The 19,898-nt window shown below is 49.4% G+C and overlaps 7 protein-coding genes across 7 annotated transcripts; 3 read left to right on the forward strand and 4 right to left on the reverse strand.

The window, feature by feature from the left end:
* Positions 1-243: 243 nt before the first annotated feature.
* EI90DRAFT_50512 (uncharacterized protein) lies at positions 244-1,784 on the reverse strand. The gene is made up of 5 exons (XM_039067710.1): positions 1,520-1,784; positions 1,286-1,386; positions 1,148-1,222; positions 956-1,075; positions 244-632 (listed from the first exon to the last, which is right to left on the reverse strand). The coding sequence occupies exons 2-5, from the start codon at positions 1,367-1,369 to the stop codon at positions 369-371; spliced, it is 543 nt and encodes a 180-aa protein (XP_038924024.1). The 5' UTR covers positions 1,370-1,386; positions 1,520-1,784; the 3' UTR covers positions 244-368.
* Positions 1,785-3,773: 1,989 nt separating this feature from the next.
* Positions 3,774-4,615, forward strand: EI90DRAFT_3028402 (uncharacterized protein). Its single transcript, XM_039058058.1, has 2 exons — positions 3,774-4,030; positions 4,095-4,615. Exons 1-2 carry the CDS (start codon positions 3,832-3,834, stop codon positions 4,373-4,375), a joined length of 480 nt encoding a protein of 159 aa, XP_038924025.1. The 5' UTR covers positions 3,774-3,831; the 3' UTR covers positions 4,376-4,615.
* A 265-nt stretch (positions 4,616-4,880) lies between these two features.
* EI90DRAFT_2987447 (glutathione reductase) lies at positions 4,881-7,230 on the reverse strand. The gene is made up of 9 exons (XM_039056014.1): positions 7,145-7,230; positions 6,939-7,077; positions 6,735-6,836; positions 6,573-6,668; positions 5,582-6,504; positions 5,435-5,511; positions 5,198-5,371; positions 5,086-5,139; positions 4,881-5,019 (listed from the first exon to the last, which is right to left on the reverse strand). The coding sequence occupies exons 3-9, from the start codon at positions 6,813-6,815 to the stop codon at positions 5,000-5,002; spliced, it is 1,425 nt and encodes a 474-aa protein (XP_038924026.1). The 5' UTR covers positions 6,816-6,836; positions 6,939-7,077; positions 7,145-7,230; the 3' UTR covers positions 4,881-4,999.
* A 685-nt stretch (positions 7,231-7,915) lies between these two features.
* EI90DRAFT_3028412 (uncharacterized protein) lies at positions 7,916-9,084 on the reverse strand. Its single transcript, XM_039058059.1, has 8 exons — positions 8,999-9,084; positions 8,865-8,926; positions 8,787-8,804; positions 8,632-8,729; positions 8,450-8,544; positions 8,349-8,376; positions 8,071-8,293; positions 7,916-8,017 (listed from the first exon to the last, which is right to left on the reverse strand). The coding sequence occupies exons 1-7, from the start codon at positions 9,038-9,040 to the stop codon at positions 8,136-8,138; spliced, it is 501 nt and encodes a 166-aa protein (XP_038924027.1). The 5' UTR covers positions 9,041-9,084; the 3' UTR covers positions 7,916-8,017; positions 8,071-8,135.
* A 1,674-nt stretch (positions 9,085-10,758) lies between these two features.
* EI90DRAFT_3010940 (uncharacterized protein) lies at positions 10,759-11,788 on the forward strand (the record flags this gene model as incomplete). The annotated part of the gene is made up of 4 exons (XM_039056425.1): positions 10,759-10,953; positions 11,183-11,298; positions 11,395-11,521; positions 11,627-11,788. The coding sequence occupies 4 exons, from the start codon at positions 10,759-10,761 to the stop codon at positions 11,786-11,788; spliced, it is 600 nt and encodes a 199-aa protein (XP_038924028.1).
* A 1,327-nt stretch (positions 11,789-13,115) lies between these two features.
* EI90DRAFT_3284598 (uncharacterized protein) lies at positions 13,116-14,367 on the reverse strand (the record flags this gene model as incomplete). The annotated part of the gene is made up of 4 exons (XM_039066932.1): positions 13,930-14,367; positions 13,649-13,813; positions 13,409-13,430; positions 13,116-13,261 (listed from the first exon to the last, which is right to left on the reverse strand). The coding sequence occupies exons 1-4, from the start codon at positions 14,089-14,091 to the stop codon at positions 13,116-13,118; spliced, it is 495 nt and encodes a 164-aa protein (XP_038924029.1). The 5' UTR covers positions 14,092-14,367.
* Positions 14,368-14,974: 607 nt separating this feature from the next.
* On the forward strand, positions 14,975-16,323 carry EI90DRAFT_2987455 (glycoside hydrolase). The gene is made up of 6 exons (XM_039056015.1): positions 14,975-15,432; positions 15,504-15,525; positions 15,586-15,661; positions 15,716-15,785; positions 15,844-16,036; positions 16,099-16,323. Exons 1-6 carry the CDS (start codon positions 15,361-15,363, stop codon positions 16,182-16,184), a joined length of 519 nt encoding a protein of 172 aa, XP_038924030.1. The 5' UTR covers positions 14,975-15,360; the 3' UTR covers positions 16,185-16,323.
* The last annotated feature ends 3,575 nt before the right edge of the window (positions 16,324-19,898 follow it).

Here is a 19,898-nt window from a genome sequence, read left to right on the forward strand (position 1 = left end):
AGAAAATGATGTGAGCGGGAAGCGAACACAGAACGATAAGCATTAGTGATTGGACATGAAAGGAAAGGGCAAACAAACAAGCGGGAAAAGTGAATAAAGCCGTTCCACATTCTGAACATCGAAGCGAAGTCCAGAACGCTCACAGTATGACGATATCAAGAGGGTTGTGCAGGTAAAATGTGCCGTGTTGCGACAGCCAGACCATTGATATGCAGGAAGGGCGAGGATGATGGATAGAATAATGAAGAATGGGAAGGCTTGTCATGCCACTTCCAGTTCCAAGAGATCAAAAGAAAAGAATCCACAGAAACCACGCAAATACGTTCGTAAAAGGACATAAGTAGAACCATAAACGACGAAGCATTCTTTCAGGCAGCAGCGGCGACGGCAGGAGCAGCCGGTGGGGCAGCAGGGGTCTCCTCGGTCTTAGTCTCGGCAGCAGGCTCCTCAACAGCGGACGCCATTGCTGGTGCAGGCGTTTCCAGAGGGGCAACACGCTCGGGCTCCTCAATCTTGGGAGCAGGTTCGTCTGCCTTGGGGGCGGGAGCTACCTCCTTCTTTGGCTTCGGCTTGAACAGCTCGCCGACACGAGCCGAGATGCGACGAGAAACCTTGACAGGCTTGGACTCCTTCTGATACAACATGATTTCAAATCAATACTCAATAATTCTGTCATCTGGGGAGTTCGCAACTGACCTTCTCGGCTGGCTTCTCTTCTGCGGGTGCAGGAGCTTCTGCGGGCGCATCAACAGGCGCGGGCTCAGGAGCTTGTTCTTCCTGCTTAGGAGCTTCGGCGGCTTCCACTGTCACCGCCGGGACTGGTTCGGCAGGTGCTTCAGAGGTCTCGGGAGCAGTTGCAGGAGTCTCTGCAGTCTCAGGCTGAGGAACCCGTGAGAATTAGCAACGAAACTCCATAATGGATCTTGTTACGATAGAAACGTGATCAGGCGCTTACCTCAAGAGCCTTCCTTTCCTTTTTAGGACTTCTGGACCCCTTGAAAGGCGCCAGCAATTTCTGTAGTATCGTTGGACTCTTCTTTTCCTTGGGCACCTCAGTCTTCTCGGGCTTTGAGGTCTGCACATTCAAGATGGAGGGGTTTTGTCAGTGATAAGCAGAGGTTGAGAGGCTAGCAGAAAGGATACTTACGGCTCCCTCTGCCTCAGTTGCTGAGGCAGGGGTCTCAGTGGCACCTTCGGTAACAGGGGCAGGGTCAGTGGTGGTCTCCTACAGAATACATATCAGGAAAGATGAAAAAGGAGTTTCGACGGGGGAAACCTGTATCACCTTAGTCTCAGGGGCAATCACGGCAACAGCGGGCGCCTCAGCCATGACTTCAGTGGTAGCGGCGGTAGTAGTGGGCTCAGACATTATGAACTGATGTAACACTACATAGGGACGTCGAGTCAGTTGTTCAAGGTCGCGAGATCAAGAAAGACGAAGTGAACAATGTATGCGATGAGTGGAGAATGAGCACGTCGAAGAACGTGTCATTCGTTACCTCAAAACAGAGGAACTCACCTAAAGAAGAGTTCAAAGGAGGTGGACGAAAGGACTGAGGTTGGAAAAGGGGAGCAACACAGAAGGGTGATGAAACGGGAAATGCCGGCTGTTGCCTTTTAGGTTGAGGACATTCAAACTCCGACGGCTCTACAAAACTCCGATCAATATCCCCTATCACCCAATTTCAAGCGGACAGATATGCGCAAGTAGAAATGAAGATTGGGACCAAGCCGAAAGTATAGTCCTGGCCTGTAGACCTAAGGGACGTGGTTCTCAGGTCTTTCTTTTCTTTTCTGAATTTCACCTGAATTTGAAATCGTTCGATCATGCTCACTCCGGTGGCAGTGCAAAGGTCACGAGTGTAACCGAGTTTGCCTTTAGGCCGGCAGCTGGGTGACCAGCCCTTACCTGGCAGCGCCAGGCTGATGCCATCTATTCCGCATTATTCGCGCTGGGAAGCGTCAGTGAACTACGCGGAGTATCAAATGGAAGGACTGTCTTCCATGACGATATTCCTGCTGCGTCACGAGTCTTTCATGATCACCCGCCAAAAATCAGAAGATTCCTTATCGAGTTTTCTCAGCAGTACTGCTACCATCGACTACCCCTATCTGTATGACCACTGCGCCTCTTCCCGTCTGTGAGCGGCTGTACATGATACGGGCGGAGCCTGGAGAACGTCTCCAACTCTGCACGTGGAACAGAAGTTGCCATGCAAATGCGACTGCCCCTACAAAAATTCGCAGAAGCCACCTTATTTTAACCTTTTTCCTTTCATCTTTTATGCTCCGTCTGGGAAAGTCAGTGGGAACTTGCGGGCTTTTACGCATTACCATGCAACCCAGCTAAGTTCAGCACAACCAGTAACCCCACAAAATATCCAACCCATCCCCCGCTCAGACGAAATGTCTCAATGGTGTCATTTTGACTCATGCTCAATGAACGACATGGTTGAATAGCGACGCTTCCCGGGTCCTGCTTCAATATCTACTTTTGCGTCTCTTACCCCACCCGGGAAATGTAAACCAAAACCAACACAAAATCCAAAGCTATCTTCCTGGATTTTTTTTGGTACGGTTCAGCGATCTCATTGTCCCACACATTGTAAGCAACCCTCCGTTCTTTTGAGTCTTCCAAATAGAGAGAGGGTGGTCACCTGCCTAAACACACACGTTCATGTCCATCATCAGATCGAGCAACCACTGCTTCCAAACGCATTGGCCTTTTCTTTTCTAACGTCCAGTTGGGCGCTCATCATACGCGTCAGATTCATGCTGGATCTGTGTAACACGTGTGGTTAGACAGTTGTCTGGTGCTTTAGTTTTTGCGTCTTGACACACGCTTTGACATTCATCGCTGCCAATCCAATTTGAGCGTTGCAAGGTGCAAGAGTGTGTACATGTCTACCCTCTGATCTCTTATTCTACACCCATGCGTGTCCCGATCAGCCCCTGTTTTCTCGATATGGTACTATGTTCAAATTGTTTTCTTTGCTTTTAGCATCTCTGTTCTTTTGTGAAATGTTTTATTCCTACTATTTCATTTCCTACTCTACAGCAGCCATCGCATCACTTCAAACCTGCCTGTGACGACAAAGCAGAATATACAGACCCCAACCCAGTCAATGCACGTTCCCGCGCAATGCAACAAGATTTCGTCAATCCCGGTGATGTCGATATCTGCCCTCCGACGATAAAATGAGATCGCCATCAAGATTCTCCACTCTCTTTCTGGGATTCCTCATTTAAAGGCTTTGTTCGGTCACTTGTCTCCTTTGTTCTGCTCTCAAGCTACGGTGGGAATGTTCCCAACATGTTCAGGCACGCTTGATTCCTCTCTCCACTGCCTCCGTCTTCGCCTTCCCTTCTGTCCAAAGGCAGGAGTTACGGCCGTTTTGTGCCTCAGCTTCGGGACCTTGTGCATGGAGATACAAACGCAAGGGGCTTGGCTCCTTTTACCGCCAGTTTGGAGGAAGGATACTGGGGCCTTCACGGACTGACTGAGAGTAAGTCTTCACTGACACGAAGACATATGGTATGACTATAACGATGTTTGATCCCCAGCTGCCGAAAGGGTACAGCCTGAGGGCAACGACACAAAGCTTCGGATCGGCAGATTTAACCAAAGCAATCGCCGCGAAGGACGGAGCTACACCCATGGTTACCTCGCGCTTACCACTACTTACGGGTCGGTGGGTGTTTCGTTTTCTTCAGTTGTGTCGCATCCGAGTTGACACCTTGCCCGTCTCTTTGGGGATTGATCGATAGGTATAAGGTAGTAGTCGAGAAGTCGAGAAGTCGAGTGCCGATTTGTTCAGGGCCACGTTATGTATGGGCATCACTCGGAGCGTGAGCTTTAGGGATAGGGTGCGCTGTCGTTTCTTCTTCTCTGTGTACCATTGGGTTGGTTTTCCAAGTGCAATTCTCCAGATTGCTCTGAGTTCCTATCTTTATTTGGCAGGTCTCGTCCCATTGAATGTTAACTCGACGAAGGGCTCGAGCCTCGCATATTTGGGAAGTTCAGAGCAAAGTACGTCGATCCAGGAGCACTCTCATCATCATCGAATTCCATTAATTTAAACATCAAAACGCAGCTTTACCCAATGACACCCCTCACTCTAGTGGCCCAGTTTTCACTCATGAAAGGGAATACGAGGCGGCAATTTGGGATCACGGCGCTTCGGGGATTCGTACCTCTATCTACATTGCACGCCAACGCTCACTTGGGACGCTTGCCCACAGGCAAGTCAAACATGTCAGTGGGAGAGATGATCTATCTCACGGCAGATCCATCGGCTCATTTTCTGGGTCACAAATTGTGGTGCGTGAACCATCTCTCTCTCTCTCCCTCTCTCTAGATGGGATTTCCATCTAGTCATGGTTAGCTTTGCTCCGGATTTATTCCATTTCCATTATTTGAGACTGGAATAGGTTATCAACGTCGAGGGACTAGGTGTCCTCTTTCGTACAGATAGAGTAGTTCATGCGTTCGCAAAGCACGGGAAAACGAGCGCCACTTCTACGTTTTCGCTGCATCGCGTCCGATACCCCCCTCCCCGTTCTTTATCTTTACATAGCATTGTTGTAGAGCTGGTCCTGCAAATATTAATCTTTGAACCTCCAACTAAATTCCGTCGTGCAAAGGGTCCCCTCTAACCAGGATCCTTTTTGGGGATTGCCTGAGACCAACAATTCCCGCTAGGGAGTAGCGGACCCTGCAAGTTGGTGAGTTGACCGCATCATCAGCACCCCGGTTGGGAGAAAGCTCCAAGATGTTTCTCCTTCCTAAAGTTATCGTAAAATGGCACGTATGGACGCTCCGGGCATGTCTATCGTCCTGCTTTCATTCGCTCTTCCAGGTTCTAGTTCTTCGCCTTGATAAATGAGTCATAAGTGTCATTCCATAACCGGAAGATGGCGCTTCCACGAAAAATACATCGGTGTCTACTCATACAGGTGGGATTAGAAATTTATGATGCTCAAGCTGCAAGTAGCTGCTCTAAACTAAAGTGACCAATTCTGCAAAACACATCAGTCAAATATTAGTGAAGAAGAGGAAGATGCGAATATATAGACACCGCGTACCTTCTGCAGACGTAGGGTGAATAGCAACCGTATCATCGAAATCAGCTTTCGTAGCTGTCGCAAAGCTATGATGAGGATGTACTCTATATATATCCATAATTATGGTACATACCACCCATTTTAATGGCAACGCCGAACCCTTGAGTGATTTCGTCGCTTCCCAGACCGATGATATGCAATCCGACGACCTTCTCCTCAGGGCCAACACACACAAGCTTATAGAACGACGGCTCCTTGTGATCTTCCGGTAATGCAAAGAAGTACATAGCACGGAACCGGCTCTTGTCTAATCGTATTGAAAAGGAATCAAGTGAGCAAGCAAGCCTGGAGTTCCTCGGTGAAAACTTACAGATCTTCACGGCATCATCGCCGTATTTCGCACGAGCTTCCGGCTCTGTGAGACCGACTGTACCGACAGGGGGGTGACTGGTTCGAAAGAGAAAGAGATAAGATCAATGACAAGTCGACGTAGCGATTATAGGGAGAAGTCACTAACGAGAAGACGACTGTGGGGATGTTCTCATAGCTAAGTTTCTGATCTTTAAACTTCTCGGGACCGTAGAGTCGATTGCAAAGTCTGCGTCCGGCGGCAATGGCCACGGGAGTAAGTAGAGCCTGACCGGACACATCCCCAATAGCGTAAATGTTCGGAACAGACGTCGTTTGGTATTCGTCGACCAGTATATCGCCATCCTCCTTCGTCTTGATGTTCACCTTGTCGAGCCCGATATCCTCGGTGTTAGCATGTCGACCAACAGCCCAGATGAGAACGTCAGCCTCGATCTTTTCTCCTTGCTTAGTATAAACCGTAACGGGACCCCCTTTCTTCTCGCCTTCGACCTTTTGAACATCAGAATTCTTGTGAACGTGCAGACCAGTGTGCTCCATCCAGCCAGTGAGAACCGTCTGAATGTCAGGATCGAATTTACGAAGAACGTTTTCATGGCGAATGACGATGTGAGTTTCGGATCCGAGAGCGTGAAAGATGCCTGCGAGTTCAACCGCGATGTACCCCGCGCCGACGACGATAACGCGCTTTGGTTGTTCTTCGAGTTCGAAGAAGCCATCTGAATCGATCCCGAACGAAGCGCCGGGGATCTCATCGTCTGAGGGAACCGTTGGACGACCCCCAACTGCGACCACGATCTTGTCAGTCTTGAGGTTGTAAGTAGATCCGTCATCCCTGGTCACTTCAACGGTGTTCGCATCCTTGATACGCGCCCATCCTTGGTGGCTCTCCACGTGTTCCCTCACCAGATTACGATCATATACGCCATTGAGGAACTTGACGTAGTCATCGCGCTTGTGCTTGAACTCGTTCCAGTTGAAAGGAGGAAGCTCTTCACCCTGCTTCTTTCCATATCCATAGTACCCAGAGGCTTTTAGACGATCCCTCAGGTCAGCTGCATGCCACATAAGCTAGCATACAAAAAAGGTCAAAACGCGCAAACGCGGCGAGGGAGGAGGGCAAAGGAGCGGATACTCACTTTCTTAGGCACACAACCGACGTTGACACATGTCCCTCCCAAACGGTGCGTGTGTTCAATAAGGGCAGCTTTCTTTCCATATTTAGCGGCACGACGCTATCGGTCCACGCGCGTCAGTTGGAAGGAGATCGCGACCGTGGGAACAACAGTAAGCCAGCTCACCGAAGCAGCCGTACCTCCGCTACCACCGCCGATGAAGACGATATCGTACCTTTCCAGGGTGGGACTGTGGACAGGGGGCATCGTTGCGAACAATCGAGCGATCTGTGGGGGGGTGATCCCGCGTCAAGTGATGGTGTCATATTTGTCAGCACGAAAATGACAAGTTACGGAAACACATGTTTGAATGTGGAAACAGTAACCCACTTGTGAAAGCCTGTGTGCAGGAGAGGCAATCGTGCCCAATGATCTGGGAGGGAGCGTCAAGGCAGAGACGCGCGTGAGGCCCGCCAGGTTTATAGGGCGAGAAAACGTTGGCTTGAAGCTAATATGTCACAGGTAGCTTTCAGAATGCTTTAGATGACCGAGTTTGCAATAGCGGAAACAAATTTAGTGGTTCAAGCTATTACCTAATCAGGAAATAAGCCGCGCCATCGACTTCTGATCGGTCCTTCAAGCATCACTTCCTGCATCACTTCATGCATTTGCAGGACCTGACTGGTGCATTTCTTGAGCAAGGCACAATTTCTTCTTGATGAACTGAATGGCTTATCTCTCGGTCATCTGGATGCGGAACTATTATTATTTATAATCTACCCTGCACCCGGAACACTCCGCGTGGCACTGGTTTAGCGTACCTCTTCCTTGGGCCGCGGGCCCATTGAAGGGGTTCGGTCAACCGAATCCAACCCCGCTCCTGGGTCGGTTATACGCGTACACGTACGCGTGGGGTGTCGGCATAGACGTGGTAGCACACTCACGCGTTTACGATGGCTCGCACTGTGGTTGTGCTGCAAAGGAAAACGGCCTACATACAGTTTAATTCGGTTCGGAATCAAGTTGGTGGAACGATTGAACCCAAATGGCTTTGAAATCACTTCTTATTGCCCTTTCCTTGACACGTGTACATGTTCCCAGCAACCCCATGCCATATTCGTGAATTTGCTTTTGGTAGTGGAGCTTCTTATCCGCTGCATATACCATTGGGGCATAGACGCTTTATTTGCGCGGGTGATCGGTATGTACATTACGCCCAGAACGTCGTTTGAGATCTAATTTACGATAGCACGATGCAATGAAACGTGCGCAGTTGTACAGTATGGCCGCTGACCGCTGATCCAGGGACAAGGCATACTCCTAATCCCTTGGAAAATGCCGAGAGGGCTCCGAGGGGTTCAAAGGCAAGAGAGCTCAATCAGGAATAGCAGCGGGAGAATTGTGCAGGAGGAAGCGCACACGGCCACTCGTTCCCATCCACACATAATTCCCATTCGTCTTGTACAGACCTGCTCAGATCTGTAAGGGCGAAGAAACTGGAAGATTGGATATAGTTTCGCACCTGAAAAGGTCCATAATGGCCCGAGCACTCTCTAACTGGCGTTGAACCTAAACGGTCAGGAACAATCATGGTTCTTGACACAAGGGGTAACCTACACTGTCTTGGACAGAAACAGTAATCTGTCTTCTCATCAATTGGTGCATTAGTGTTTGAAGGCCAATTATGTTGTTCAGATTCCTGAGTGTCACTCGGAAAGGGAGGAAGAGACCCAAGTCTCGAGTATCTTATCCCTCAAAATTCAGTCCTATTCAATGCGTCAGATGTAGAATTTGGCGCACCAATCGCCGGGTGAGTCAGGCCCAGGACCTAGCGTGCACAGGGACGAATGTTCGGATCAGCGGAAAAGCAGTTTAAGAAGTAGAGGAGCGCGATGACTCACATGAAGATCCTGCCACAGTGAATGGCCAACGAGTATTTTCCCACCGATGGCTGAAGCGACAAAGTCGCGCGCTTGATTGAAAGGGATTCCATTCTCTAAAAAAAAGCCGCGCGGAAGGAACATAGTTAGAGTGTGGCATGCCATCTCTCACAACGCAACTAGTGCATGCGACCTAGACTTGCCTAGGTGATGAGGCTCAATCCCTGTCTGTGGAGTCCGATACGACGCCACAGGAGCGGTGGGCCGGATGTATGTATCAATGATCGCTCTTCCCCGGTAGCTAATACACCAAGATGTCAACAGCGGCGTCCAAGGGGGAGGGGTTGCTTTGACGTACTCGACCAAGGAAACGCGACTGTCAGGTGTGTATGAGTGTACTTGGTATCCAATCTTGTACGTCTTTTCCACGACTTACGCTATCATGGAGACAGTGCCGCCTTGCCCAATACCAACGGATTGAGTCGAAAGGGCGATCCACTGGCGTTCCGTCAGGCATACAGTGAAGTTGTAAGTTGCGAGTCGGTTTCAGGTAGTGCAGGTCCGTCGTACCTGCCTTCCGGAAGGAGTAGAACTCTGGTTATACGAGAACATGAAAGGATACAAAGCAGCAGATACAAGGAGGAGGGGAAAAGGTGTAGAGGGACACGAGGACTTTCGGGTATAATCCTTTTATACGACATCCCGATAGACTAACTTGGCTCTAACAGCAAAGTTGGGGAATCCAAAAGGGACTTTAGGAGATGACTGAAATATCTATCACACGTCGTGTGATTTTCGATCCTGCCAAAAGACGGCAAACTTTGCACACGCCGAGTGATTCACAGGTACTTGGGCGCGATGATGAGCAGCGATTGCCCCATAGCTGAACAGGAAACCAAAACCAGAACGGGAACACACAGCCTTTTGCAGCGGCTTCCGATAAATTGAGCGCTCGGGGGGGCAAAAGTAGGAAGCGTTACCAAGTCCTCGGAGAATCGCGCCTCTCAGCAATTACGCTTTCAGGACCAGATCCGCCTTTCCGTTTGAGACCAATTATCCAGATTACTTGTACGATCTATCTGGGGGGCTGTGACTCGGATTCAAACCCCTGCTGGTGACTGAAAGATGGCGCCAGTGCTTCCAAAATGACTTGCAACCTGCGTTTTTAGGATATAGTGCGGTCATTTTGGCCGCCCAAAGATCTCGATCTGAGCCAACACGTTGACGTCGCGCAAGGGCCCACCCCAAAGAACGTGGGTAGATTTGATCTGATGAGGTCTAGAAATTCCAAGCGGCGACGGACCAGAAACACAAACCCCCCCCCAGATTCACCATTTCCATTCAGGGTGTCATTTAGCGGATTATGTAAGTTATGTGAACCGAACAACCAGTCCCGACTTCCATGTTGAGGGAGGAGCTGCATGGACTGACGTGGCGTGGCAGACAGGCATCGGTTTTGTACAACCAACCAGGCGCAAAAATCGCGCCGGCCATCTGCGTTTTCGTTTGGATTTGCAACCGCAAATGGTTATCAAGTCAATTCAATCGGCATTTTCTTCAACATTCCGCGACTCCCAAGCGCAGGCGCGGACAGCCGACCCTGACAGAGCGTTAATTGAAGCGCAATCGCATTAGCTTCCATCTTCCAAGTTCAAGTATCTGAGGATCAACTGTACGAAGGAATTTCATAACAAATCTCCCTTTCATTTTTATGTATTCTTTTTTAATTCGTCCGTAACCAAAGAGCGCAACTCACCAAGGAAATTGCCCTTGTGGCACTCTGTGCAACGGTGAAGCAACCTTGGCCGAGAGAACTCAGCTTTAGCCACGGCTACACCGACGTTACGTTTGGCAATGAATCGTCCTTGTTTCACTATGTCCTCACATGGATACCTCTAGCTTCGGTTCCGTCTATCTTCTCCCCCGCGTGCTCCCCTCATGTGTCCTACTAATACGACTTGCTTCTTTGAAGCCTGCCGTGGTCTATCGTATCCCACGCACATTGCGGGTGCGTTCCGCCGTCGCCGCTAGCTAAAACAAAAAACCCACAGTAACTAAACCCAGACCCTATCCTTGCTTTGGGTTATTTTTGGAGGGGAGCGATTGACCACTTTGATTTTTTGTACGTGTATGTGCTACAACCACTCGTTTCCTGCAGAATGAAACCCTCCTCCCCCCAAATGCTGGATAGTCGTTAATAAGGCCTCCACATTCAGAGACGAAGGCCGCGCTCCTTTGGATTTCCATGCCCGAGGCGCCTGTGCTGACCTGTGTCTCGAGGGAGACGAGCTTCATGCTGTCAACGTCAGCCGCAATCACTGACCTTCTTGATGGTTGTCATGGTCTTAAACGCATCGATGTTGCTGTGTGGTACTACACAAATCCTAGGTGGTTTGCTGTTCCGCGCTGTGGAGGCGAAAGTTCATAAGAGTGGGAGGACAGACTGGGATAATCTGGCATCGAAAAAGACTCTGATACCCCTGAAGAGCTTCTTGCTTCCTTCTGTGTTTGCGGCCCCAACGACGGTTCGTCCACGTGTTTGGAACTATACAAATGATGTTCTGACGGACCACATCACACCGTTTGTATCTTAACAGTGCTATTGTGATGGTTCGGTGGGGGGGTCAGTGGGATTCTGAACTTGTGCAAGCTATCTATACGAATGAGCATCCCAAATGGGTGCTTGTGGATGCGGCCCTTTCGCTTCGCAAAAATGGAATCTCAACTGGAGTCCACACCGCCGCGTGGGTCTAGTTTTTCGAGTTGGGGGCCATGGAGCTGCTCAACTTTGATGGGAAAGCCCATCTCAAGGAATTTTTGACGCAGCAGGGGCCAGATGGTGTGGAACGGGATGTAGATTGTGCTTCAAGGTGAGGCAGGAATGGACCAGTGTTCATTTGGATTCTAAACGGATGCTCCGAGTAGCTCGCAAGCACGGGGGAAGTCTCCTTGCAACACTTGCGTAGGGGAGGGGGCGCAGGTCAGAGTATCATTGTGATGGTTCCCAATCTATGTCCTAACGATGGGATTGGAGAATGGTGTCCCGAGGCTGGGCTCATTTTGACATCACGTCTAACGATGGTTTCGGCTGGGGTATGTTCTTATTTTTTTTTTTTTTTTTTTTTTTTTTAATTTTTTTGTTGGGATTGGAAAGCATGATTTTCATTGCATTCCTTACACGAATTCCGGATCCGACAGATAACCCCGTTGGTGCATTATGTTCAAATGGCCTGGTCCCTCATTGGCTTGTCCCATCATTACAAAGAACGCGTGTACGTTGGGCGAGCGGCTAGCGTTCGCGCGGCTTCACTGAGCAGCGAAAAATCTTCCACTGCCGTTGTTGATCGCGGAGGCCCTTGACCGTGTGGGAATGGCCCAAAGGAAAAAAAACAAAAACAAAAACGGAATTTGAATCAAACTGTGTCATTCAGGTTTTTCCAGTGTTTTTCCGTGCGGATGGCCCCCTTTTGACACCTGCCAGACCGGAAAGCATCACTTGAGCGAAACGTATCATTTGGGTCAAAATTAACTACTCGGGTTGATGAGCGCTCGTGAATATCCAAGCTCGTACATGGCAGATCTGACGAATTGACCCCTGAAGGACGGATGCTTGACAAAAACCAGGAAGCGCATGTGAGCATCTTCTGGGTATGCCGTTCTGCTGTGTCAAGCTTACAGGTCGATTCTGATGGGTAGCCATCAGGTAGATGAGACTGTCCTATTGGTGGGCACGCGATATATCGTCGACACAAGCTCCAACAGGAATCGATCATAGCTTACGTTGCTCAACATATTTCGTCAGCTGGCGCCTGCGGCCGGGCGTTAGACGTTTACATCCAATTCGTCGCACGCCGCAAACTGGTTGTGGGGCTTCTTCACATTTCTCGCAACAATTCATATATAGTACCTGGCTTTGATTTATTGGGTAAAGTCATGGGCTCGACACTTCCCAAAAAAAAATAAAAACAAAAACAAAAAACAGCGGTGGTTCATCGTAAGCACTGCTCTTGATATGGACCCCGCGCGCGCGCACGCGCTGATCACTTGGGCACCGCCGCATTATTAGTAACAGGGTCACGATATGCATTTGAGTATTCCTTCCGCGCGTGGAATGTTGGACATGAGGATTTGCCCTAGTTTTGCCCATAATTTTGGGTGCCGGCGTACAAAAATTTCCGATCGGATGGTCATATTATTCGAAGAATAGTGATAGAAGATACTACTTCAGCAAACTAAACCTAAACTAGCATAACCGCCGATCTATATATCAAAGTCTGAATCAGCTTTATCATCCGTCCCAAGGCTCCGGTACAGACAGTTTTGGGCGCACCTTTGCCGCCGCTCTTATGCACCTTAGCTCGACCTAGATGGCAGAGCGCCTTCGTCGCTCCTATCGTACTCTGAATGACCGCTATCATACCTCTTTCTCGCAAGCCGTGCTTTCTGTGGATCGACCACACTCATTGCCATAAGAAGGTCATCCAGTTCCAAGTTTCATTTTTGGAAAACGGTCAGGTAAGCACGAACGCGATTGACTCAGAGCATTTGCACACCTTCAACTCATCTTTCCCATTGGCGAAGCACTGCCATGATCTGTTGCGGCATTGGCAAGGGAGTAGACTCGGGTGGTGATCGGGATAATTTTCAACGCATTTTATTTTCTCGAGACCTATGAGACGAGGCTCTCCTACGCCTTGATCGCAGTGAGGGACGACCTAGGTTCGTTGTCTCTCTCCCTCCAGAAAACAGGAGTGGACCAGGAACACTGAACGAAGTGACGTTTACTGTCGGCCCCCCAGACAATGACCACATACGAACGTCCTCCACCCGTCACTGCATAGTTTCAAGTGATTTCAAGGCGAGCGAGAGAAAATAGTCTTCGTTCCTCGGCAAATCCACCACCACGCACGCTTGCATTCGCACAGGTCACCGAGATCGTCCAACGTTGTCGTTGAACCCAAAAACCCTGCCAGGACTTACGTTTGAATACCGAGGTAGGTATCTGATGGCGGAAAACATTGTTCTCCGTCCACAAATGATAAAGTCCCATCGGAGCATAGGTATAGCCCAAGGAAGGTATAATCTCGTAAAGCTGTTACGCTCCCACTGCGCTGCCCGTCCCTGACGTGGGAGGGATGATTTTCGTTCGTTGGACACGCGGCTGATTCTCACACCCTATCAGCGAGCTTCTTGTGTGGTGGCATTTATTTAGCGCTTTACACTGGGACTCGCGATTAGGGTCAAGTTTCGGTGATAAGATGCCTTGGCCCAGTACGTGGATGGGCGCTGTGCACCGTCCTTTGGAGTTGTCCCACATCTGTTTGCTTGAGGCTCTAACCCATCCGACGTTCGTGAAGGACACGTCATATCACCGCCTCGAATTTTCTAGTAACGGTATGGGCACAAATTATCCCGACGGGGTTAACCTACACAGCGGCAAGCTTTTTGCATCTGGAACCTCACCCTCTTCTCATCGGCATGCTTATTTGTTTCTCGCATACATGGAGACCACACCTGCCTGGGCGAAGTGGCCCAGCGTTTTGAATCTCATTCGATTCGTTCATATATGGAACAATCGGGAAACGTTCCATACGCCCCACCTGGTCATGGAAATATGTTCCACCCGAGCCATCACTGGGGCCCTGCTTTGTTGGCATGGGCATTGATCTCGGGTGTCCCTTTGGCGTACTACGGGCCGGGCCCTTCTTGCGGACGTGCTATCGGTTGCTAGTCCGAGATGCCCCATAACAGAGCTGATGGTCCGGTCTGCGCGAAAGAGCTGTATTTGTATACACTTCAAGTTGGCATTGTTTATGTCTGGTAACGTGTCCATAAGTTCGGTGTCCTTAGAAAGGATGGGGAGACTGAGAGTCCCCACGGTCCGTATGCCGTCTATGCTCACGACAAGAATATAATTAACCCGGTCTCCTTTGGGGTTGGGATTAAATTCTTCGACATCTAATCAACAACACGCTTCTGTCATCAATGCTCATGTTGCCAGAGATTGGTTTATTCCACTCATTCTTGTCCCTAACCCGGGAACACGACGTGGCACCAAGGTTGTGGGCCCGCGATACCCGGTGCGCCGGTGGAGCAACCTCCGCTGAGTACTGTACTATATCTAGTACCCAGTTTCGAACCACGCTGTGATTGGCAACGAGTTGTCCATCATGTGTTACTATTTCCTCACATGGATACATTCTCAGTTCCAATCATCTCACAACGTTTTCCCTCGAATCGAATGTGGGCCTTTACGTATGACTTACTTCTAGCTTCCTTGAAGAGTGTGCCTATGGTATCCCACGCGGAATGCGGGTGAATAAGATTGCATTCTACTATCGCCAGTATCCAATCCCAGGCTCTACCCCTTGCGACACTCAAACTTGCTTTTGTATATTCTCGGAGCGAGTGATTAACTACTTTGATTTTACTACGCAAATATACTACGCCTACGCATTTCCGGTAATTTTCCACTGAAATGCAATCTTCTGTACCTTTCGAACGCTAGATAATCATGCAATACAGCCTTTTCATCCGGGGATTAAAGTCGATCTCTCGAATCTCAGTGCCTGAGGCACCTGCGCTTAACTCCATTTGAGCGAGCTCTCGTCCACAACGCCGTTAGATTAGTTGGCAAGCCTGCGTCTTGAAGGAAGTGGTCTCCAGGCTGTCAACGTCAGCTGCGGTCACCAGCCCGCTTGATGGTTGTCATGGTCATTTACGCAGCCTGAGCGCAGCCTTTGCAATCCCTAGGCGAACACAGACGCCAGGGGTCATTGCTGCGGACCTCTCAATGTAACCTAAACGTTTTTGCGCTGGTCCAAGGTGGTTTGTTGTCTGTGTGCAGAAATCCTTGCACACACCCCTGTCGAAGTGAGAGGTTATAAAAGGGAGAGGGCAGATTGGGGTATCAGGCATCGAAAAAGACACCAATGGTTTTCAAAAGCATCTTCCTCGTGCTCGCTTCTATCTCCTCTGTGTTTGCGGCTCAAGCCACGACGACGGTTGGTCCATGTGTGGAGACTGTACAAAAATGATGTTCTGACGGACGATATCCATCCTTTATTTCTTACAGCGCTATTATGATGGTTCCGAAGGTCTGTGAGATTCTGAACCTGTCCAGTTATCTCAGCTGTGCGAATGAGCGGTCCAAACAGGTGCTTGCGGATGCGGCAATAACAGCGGCCCTTTCACTTGGCAAAAGGGAATCTCAAGTGGAGTTTATACTGCTGCGTAAGTCTTGGTTCTCCGCTCGGTTCACAGAGCTGCCTAAGTTTCGCGAGATAGCGCATCGCAAGGAATTTTTGATGCGGCAGGGGCGACTTGGTGTGGAGGAGGATGTGGATTGTGCTTCAAGGTGATGTGGTAGGGATAGATCAGGATCCATCTGGATACTGAAAGGGCATCATGCGTAGCTCACAAGCAGCGGGGAGGCTCCTTGCAGCACTTGCGGAACTGGAGGGGGCGCAGGTCAGAGCATCATTGTGATGGTCACCAATTTGTGCCCTAGCACTGGGAATGGACAATGGTGTCCTAGCACTGGCAGCATGAATGATTATGGATACTCTGCTCATTTTGATATCATGTCTAAGGACGGTTTTGGTTGGGGTAAGTTCTTATTATTCTGCTGAACGATTTTCTCATTGCATCCCCTACACAAATTCCAATAGATAACCCCGTGGTCGATTATGCTCAAGTGGAGTGTCCTTCGTCGGCCTCCAATAGCTTCAGCCAATGCGTGTGCGCGACCGCTTAGCTCTCTCTCGCCAAGCAATGGAAAATTTCCCCGCGTTGCGTTGATCGCGCGCGGCAGTACGAGTTGGTTCAGCTGTTTTTAATTTTGTATCCCGTTGTGGGAATACGAGAAAACGGACTCAGGTATCATAAAAGTTTCGTCGTGCAAATGCATTGGCCTTGCCAGACCGAAGACACGTTACTTGAGTGAACGCGCCATTTGAAATGATTAATAGAGCTGTACGCACGGACTCAGTCTCTAACTTGAGAACTAATAACATTGTAACTCTTTACCTGTACGCACGGACTATAACATGGAGAGTACAGTCAGTTATACGAAAGTTAAAAACAACGAAAGGGATATCACCTCAGTCTCTAACTTGAGAACTGAGGGAAAGGGAAAAAACCTAGCGCCCTGCGCCATTTATACAACGAGTACTAATATCGCTTGCAATCGCGACACATGGTTGTTGGCAAGGGTTAATGCATAGAACAGAAAGAGTAGGCAGAAAAGGGTATCAGCGGTGATCCCATCAACACCGCGTCAGACAAACTAATAAGGTAAATAGATCGTCGTTAACCACAATGATTTCCAACACCATTCGGTCAAACATTAAGTACTACAGCTGATGAGCGTGAATATGGGCTTGCAAACTGACTGAAGGTTCGAAAGAGTGAAACCCAGAAAGCCTGATGTGAGCATGTTCTGAGTATGGCATTCTTCTGTATCAAGCTTATATACGTGTTGCAGTGTTTGGTTCTTGGCCACTGCCAGAAGAAGCCTCCGTATGCTTAAATCATAGTAGATCATTAGTCCAGATATATATTCGGCTTAACTGGTTGGAATCCGAAGAAAAACCAACAAATGTCTCCGGCAGGTGGACAACATAATGTTCGCTACTCTAAGGTGTGTGTGTGTGTCCCCTTGAGATTACCACAAACACCTACATGGTAGCATGCAGCCAAGAGAAATTTGAACGAGCTGATAACTCGTACTAGCTCCCAGGCCAAGAGCACGTAGAGTACGTTGCCTATGGTCAGTGTGCCGAGCTGATTCATGCGTTGTGACCAGACTTGTTGTAAACGCGGCGTTCCAAATATGGCAACCCGCTTCAGCAGTTCACTCGCAACCCAGATGTAATATAGAAAGAAATATAACTAAAATACACACGGCGCTCCAGCGCCCATATTTATACTTCTCAACAATATTCCAGGCTCTTCTATGCCCAGCGCTTACGCAGGTGCCTAGTAACCCCTAGAATATTCCCGGATATTCCAGTTCAGTTTCATCATGTGACTCGTATTCCAACATTCCCCCTTGAGTCACATACCCCTTCCGACAATTTTTCTTGATCCAGAAATCCAGCCCTGTACAGCAAATTTCTAATTTTCCCTCTGTCCTTGATCCAAAAACCTGCCCTGTATGACAAATTCGAAGCACCCGGAATCGATCACGTTCTCATCCTCCGATATTTTCCCATCCTATACAGTCCTGACAGCGTTCGGATCCTTCCGTTCCCAATTTAGTAAGAGTAATTCATCATCGAGATGGCCTCGTTTCTATTTTGGGTTTCCTTATTCTCTCGGCAATTACGCCAGTAATGCCCCTTCTTTTGGCAATTCCAACAAACCGGCTCTGTGTTAGATACTGATCCGGGGTCGGGCACCGAAGGTCGCCGATGCGGACCGCTAAGGGCCGCAATGGCCGCGATGCCTCAGACAAGGCCCGAGGGTAGGGCATTTGGCCTCAGCAACTCTAAAGGGAGTGCTGTGCCCCCTAGTTGTCTCTTGGCCCTCATTTCGAACTTACTGGGGCTGCCTTGTTGGGGTCAGGGCTTGGGGTCGTGGTCAAGTCGATATTAGAGCTAAGGTACAATAAAGTATCATACAGGATATATATAGGAGGAAGAAATGAATGGAAGCGGACCCGGGCCGGAGGCCGAAGGGTCCGGAAGCAAACAAGAAGAAGGAGCGGGGTTGGCTGCATAGCGGCTGGCAATGACCGAGGGTCAAAACAAACAATAACAGATAAATAGAGGAAAGAGCGTAGGGCCGCGATAGCGGCGATGGTATCGTAGCGGCGCTGGACTCGGAGTTGGGCCGGAGTCGGGTGCGGGGATGATAGTGGCCCTGTAGGGGCCAAGTGGGCGGGGTAGAGGAGTCGCGCTGGGCACGGTGCCGGAGGCGGACTCAGGGTGGGAAGGTTGGTGGGGCTGTGGGGGAGTTGGCCAGGTGCAGGGGAGCCTAGGGGCAAGCGGGGGAGTGAGCAGGGAGTCCTCATGAAGGATAGGGCTGAGGTCGGGGCTTGCGCTCACGCTCGCATAGCGGTAACAGGCTCGGGCGGCATCGGGATGGGCGGCTAACGGGCCGGAATGCACGGCCGTGACACTCTGCTCTAGCCTGTTTTCCCCCTGCAATAAATGCCCCTGGGGGGGCACCCTCTTCTCCATATGTCCCCATCCTTGCCTCCTCATCCCTGAGAATACCCATCACTGCTTCCGAAGATGGCTCGGTCTCGTGGGAAGTCAAAGAAGCCGAAATGGCATTGAACTTCGGGTTCAAGCACATGATCAATGCATCGGCCAGATCCGAATCATCGACATTCATTCCGATTCTGCGCATCTGGTTCCAGATCGATTCGAGCCCATTAATATAATCGTCAATCGGCTTTTCAGGATCGTGTTTGAAGTTATAAAATGCCCGCGTCAATCGAATTCTATTGGCCCTGGAGTTCTTCTCATAGTGTCCTGCCAATTTGTACCAGGCCTCAACACCATTCTTGCAATGGCTAATCAACTTGTATTGCGACGGATCCACGGTCAGCCCAATTATGGTAAGAGCTTCGTCGGCCTTGTTTTGGGCATTCTTCGGGATTTTCCAGTCTTCGCTTTTGTTTTTCCCTTTCTGAATTATGTCCCAACAGCCAGCCCTCCGGAGTACAAGGGAGACACCGAATTTCCAATCATAGTAATTATCCTTGGTCAATTTCGGCACTTGTCCCACCAGGGAGTTATAGTTCGGAGTTGTGTCCTTGGTTTCCACCATATTATGTAAGCGTAGCGATCAGATGAGGCAACGTCAAGTGAATAGAGTAATCCGGTTAGACCCAGGCTGGGCTCATAACCTGTTGTAAACGTGGCGTTCCAAATATGGCAACCCGCTTCAGCGGTTCACTCGCAACCCAGATGTAATATAGAAAGAAATATAACTAAAATACACATGGCGCTCCAGTGCCCATATTTATACTTCTCAACAATATTCCAGGCTCTTCTATGCCCAGCGCTTACGCAGGTGCCTAGTAACCCCTAGAATATTCCCGGATATTCCGGTTCAGTTTCATCATGTGACTCATATTCCAACAAGACTACCGAATTTTAATTCTTCTGGAAGCCTTGGACATAAATCGATATTGATACTCGGGAAATATCAGACTTTGTTCGCTGCCTTTATTGGGTTTTTGCTGAGCCTGAGCCAATGGACACAAAGGGCAGACGCTTCACTTGTGGAGCTTGAAAGGAGTTCTGATGGCCCATACCGACTTCCAGTGCGATATGGAAGCATCAAACCAGCAATTGTTGTTGAAAAACAAGGTCAGGCCAGTGAGAGGAAGTAGACTGCTAAGTGTATAAACTTGATGTATTCGAGCTTGACCTCCAACAGTCGTCTGCATTTTATTAGATTTTCGCCACAGGGAAAGTAAATTACATTGGCATTCCAGCGACTCTCAACGCAGAGC

This window comes from Cantharellus anzutake (assembly GCF_015039405.1).
Source record: "Cantharellus anzutake strain C23 chromosome Unknown EI90scaffold_1, whole genome shotgun sequence".
Lineage (NCBI taxonomy): Eukaryota > Fungi > Basidiomycota > Agaricomycetes > Cantharellales > Hydnaceae > Cantharellus > Cantharellus anzutake.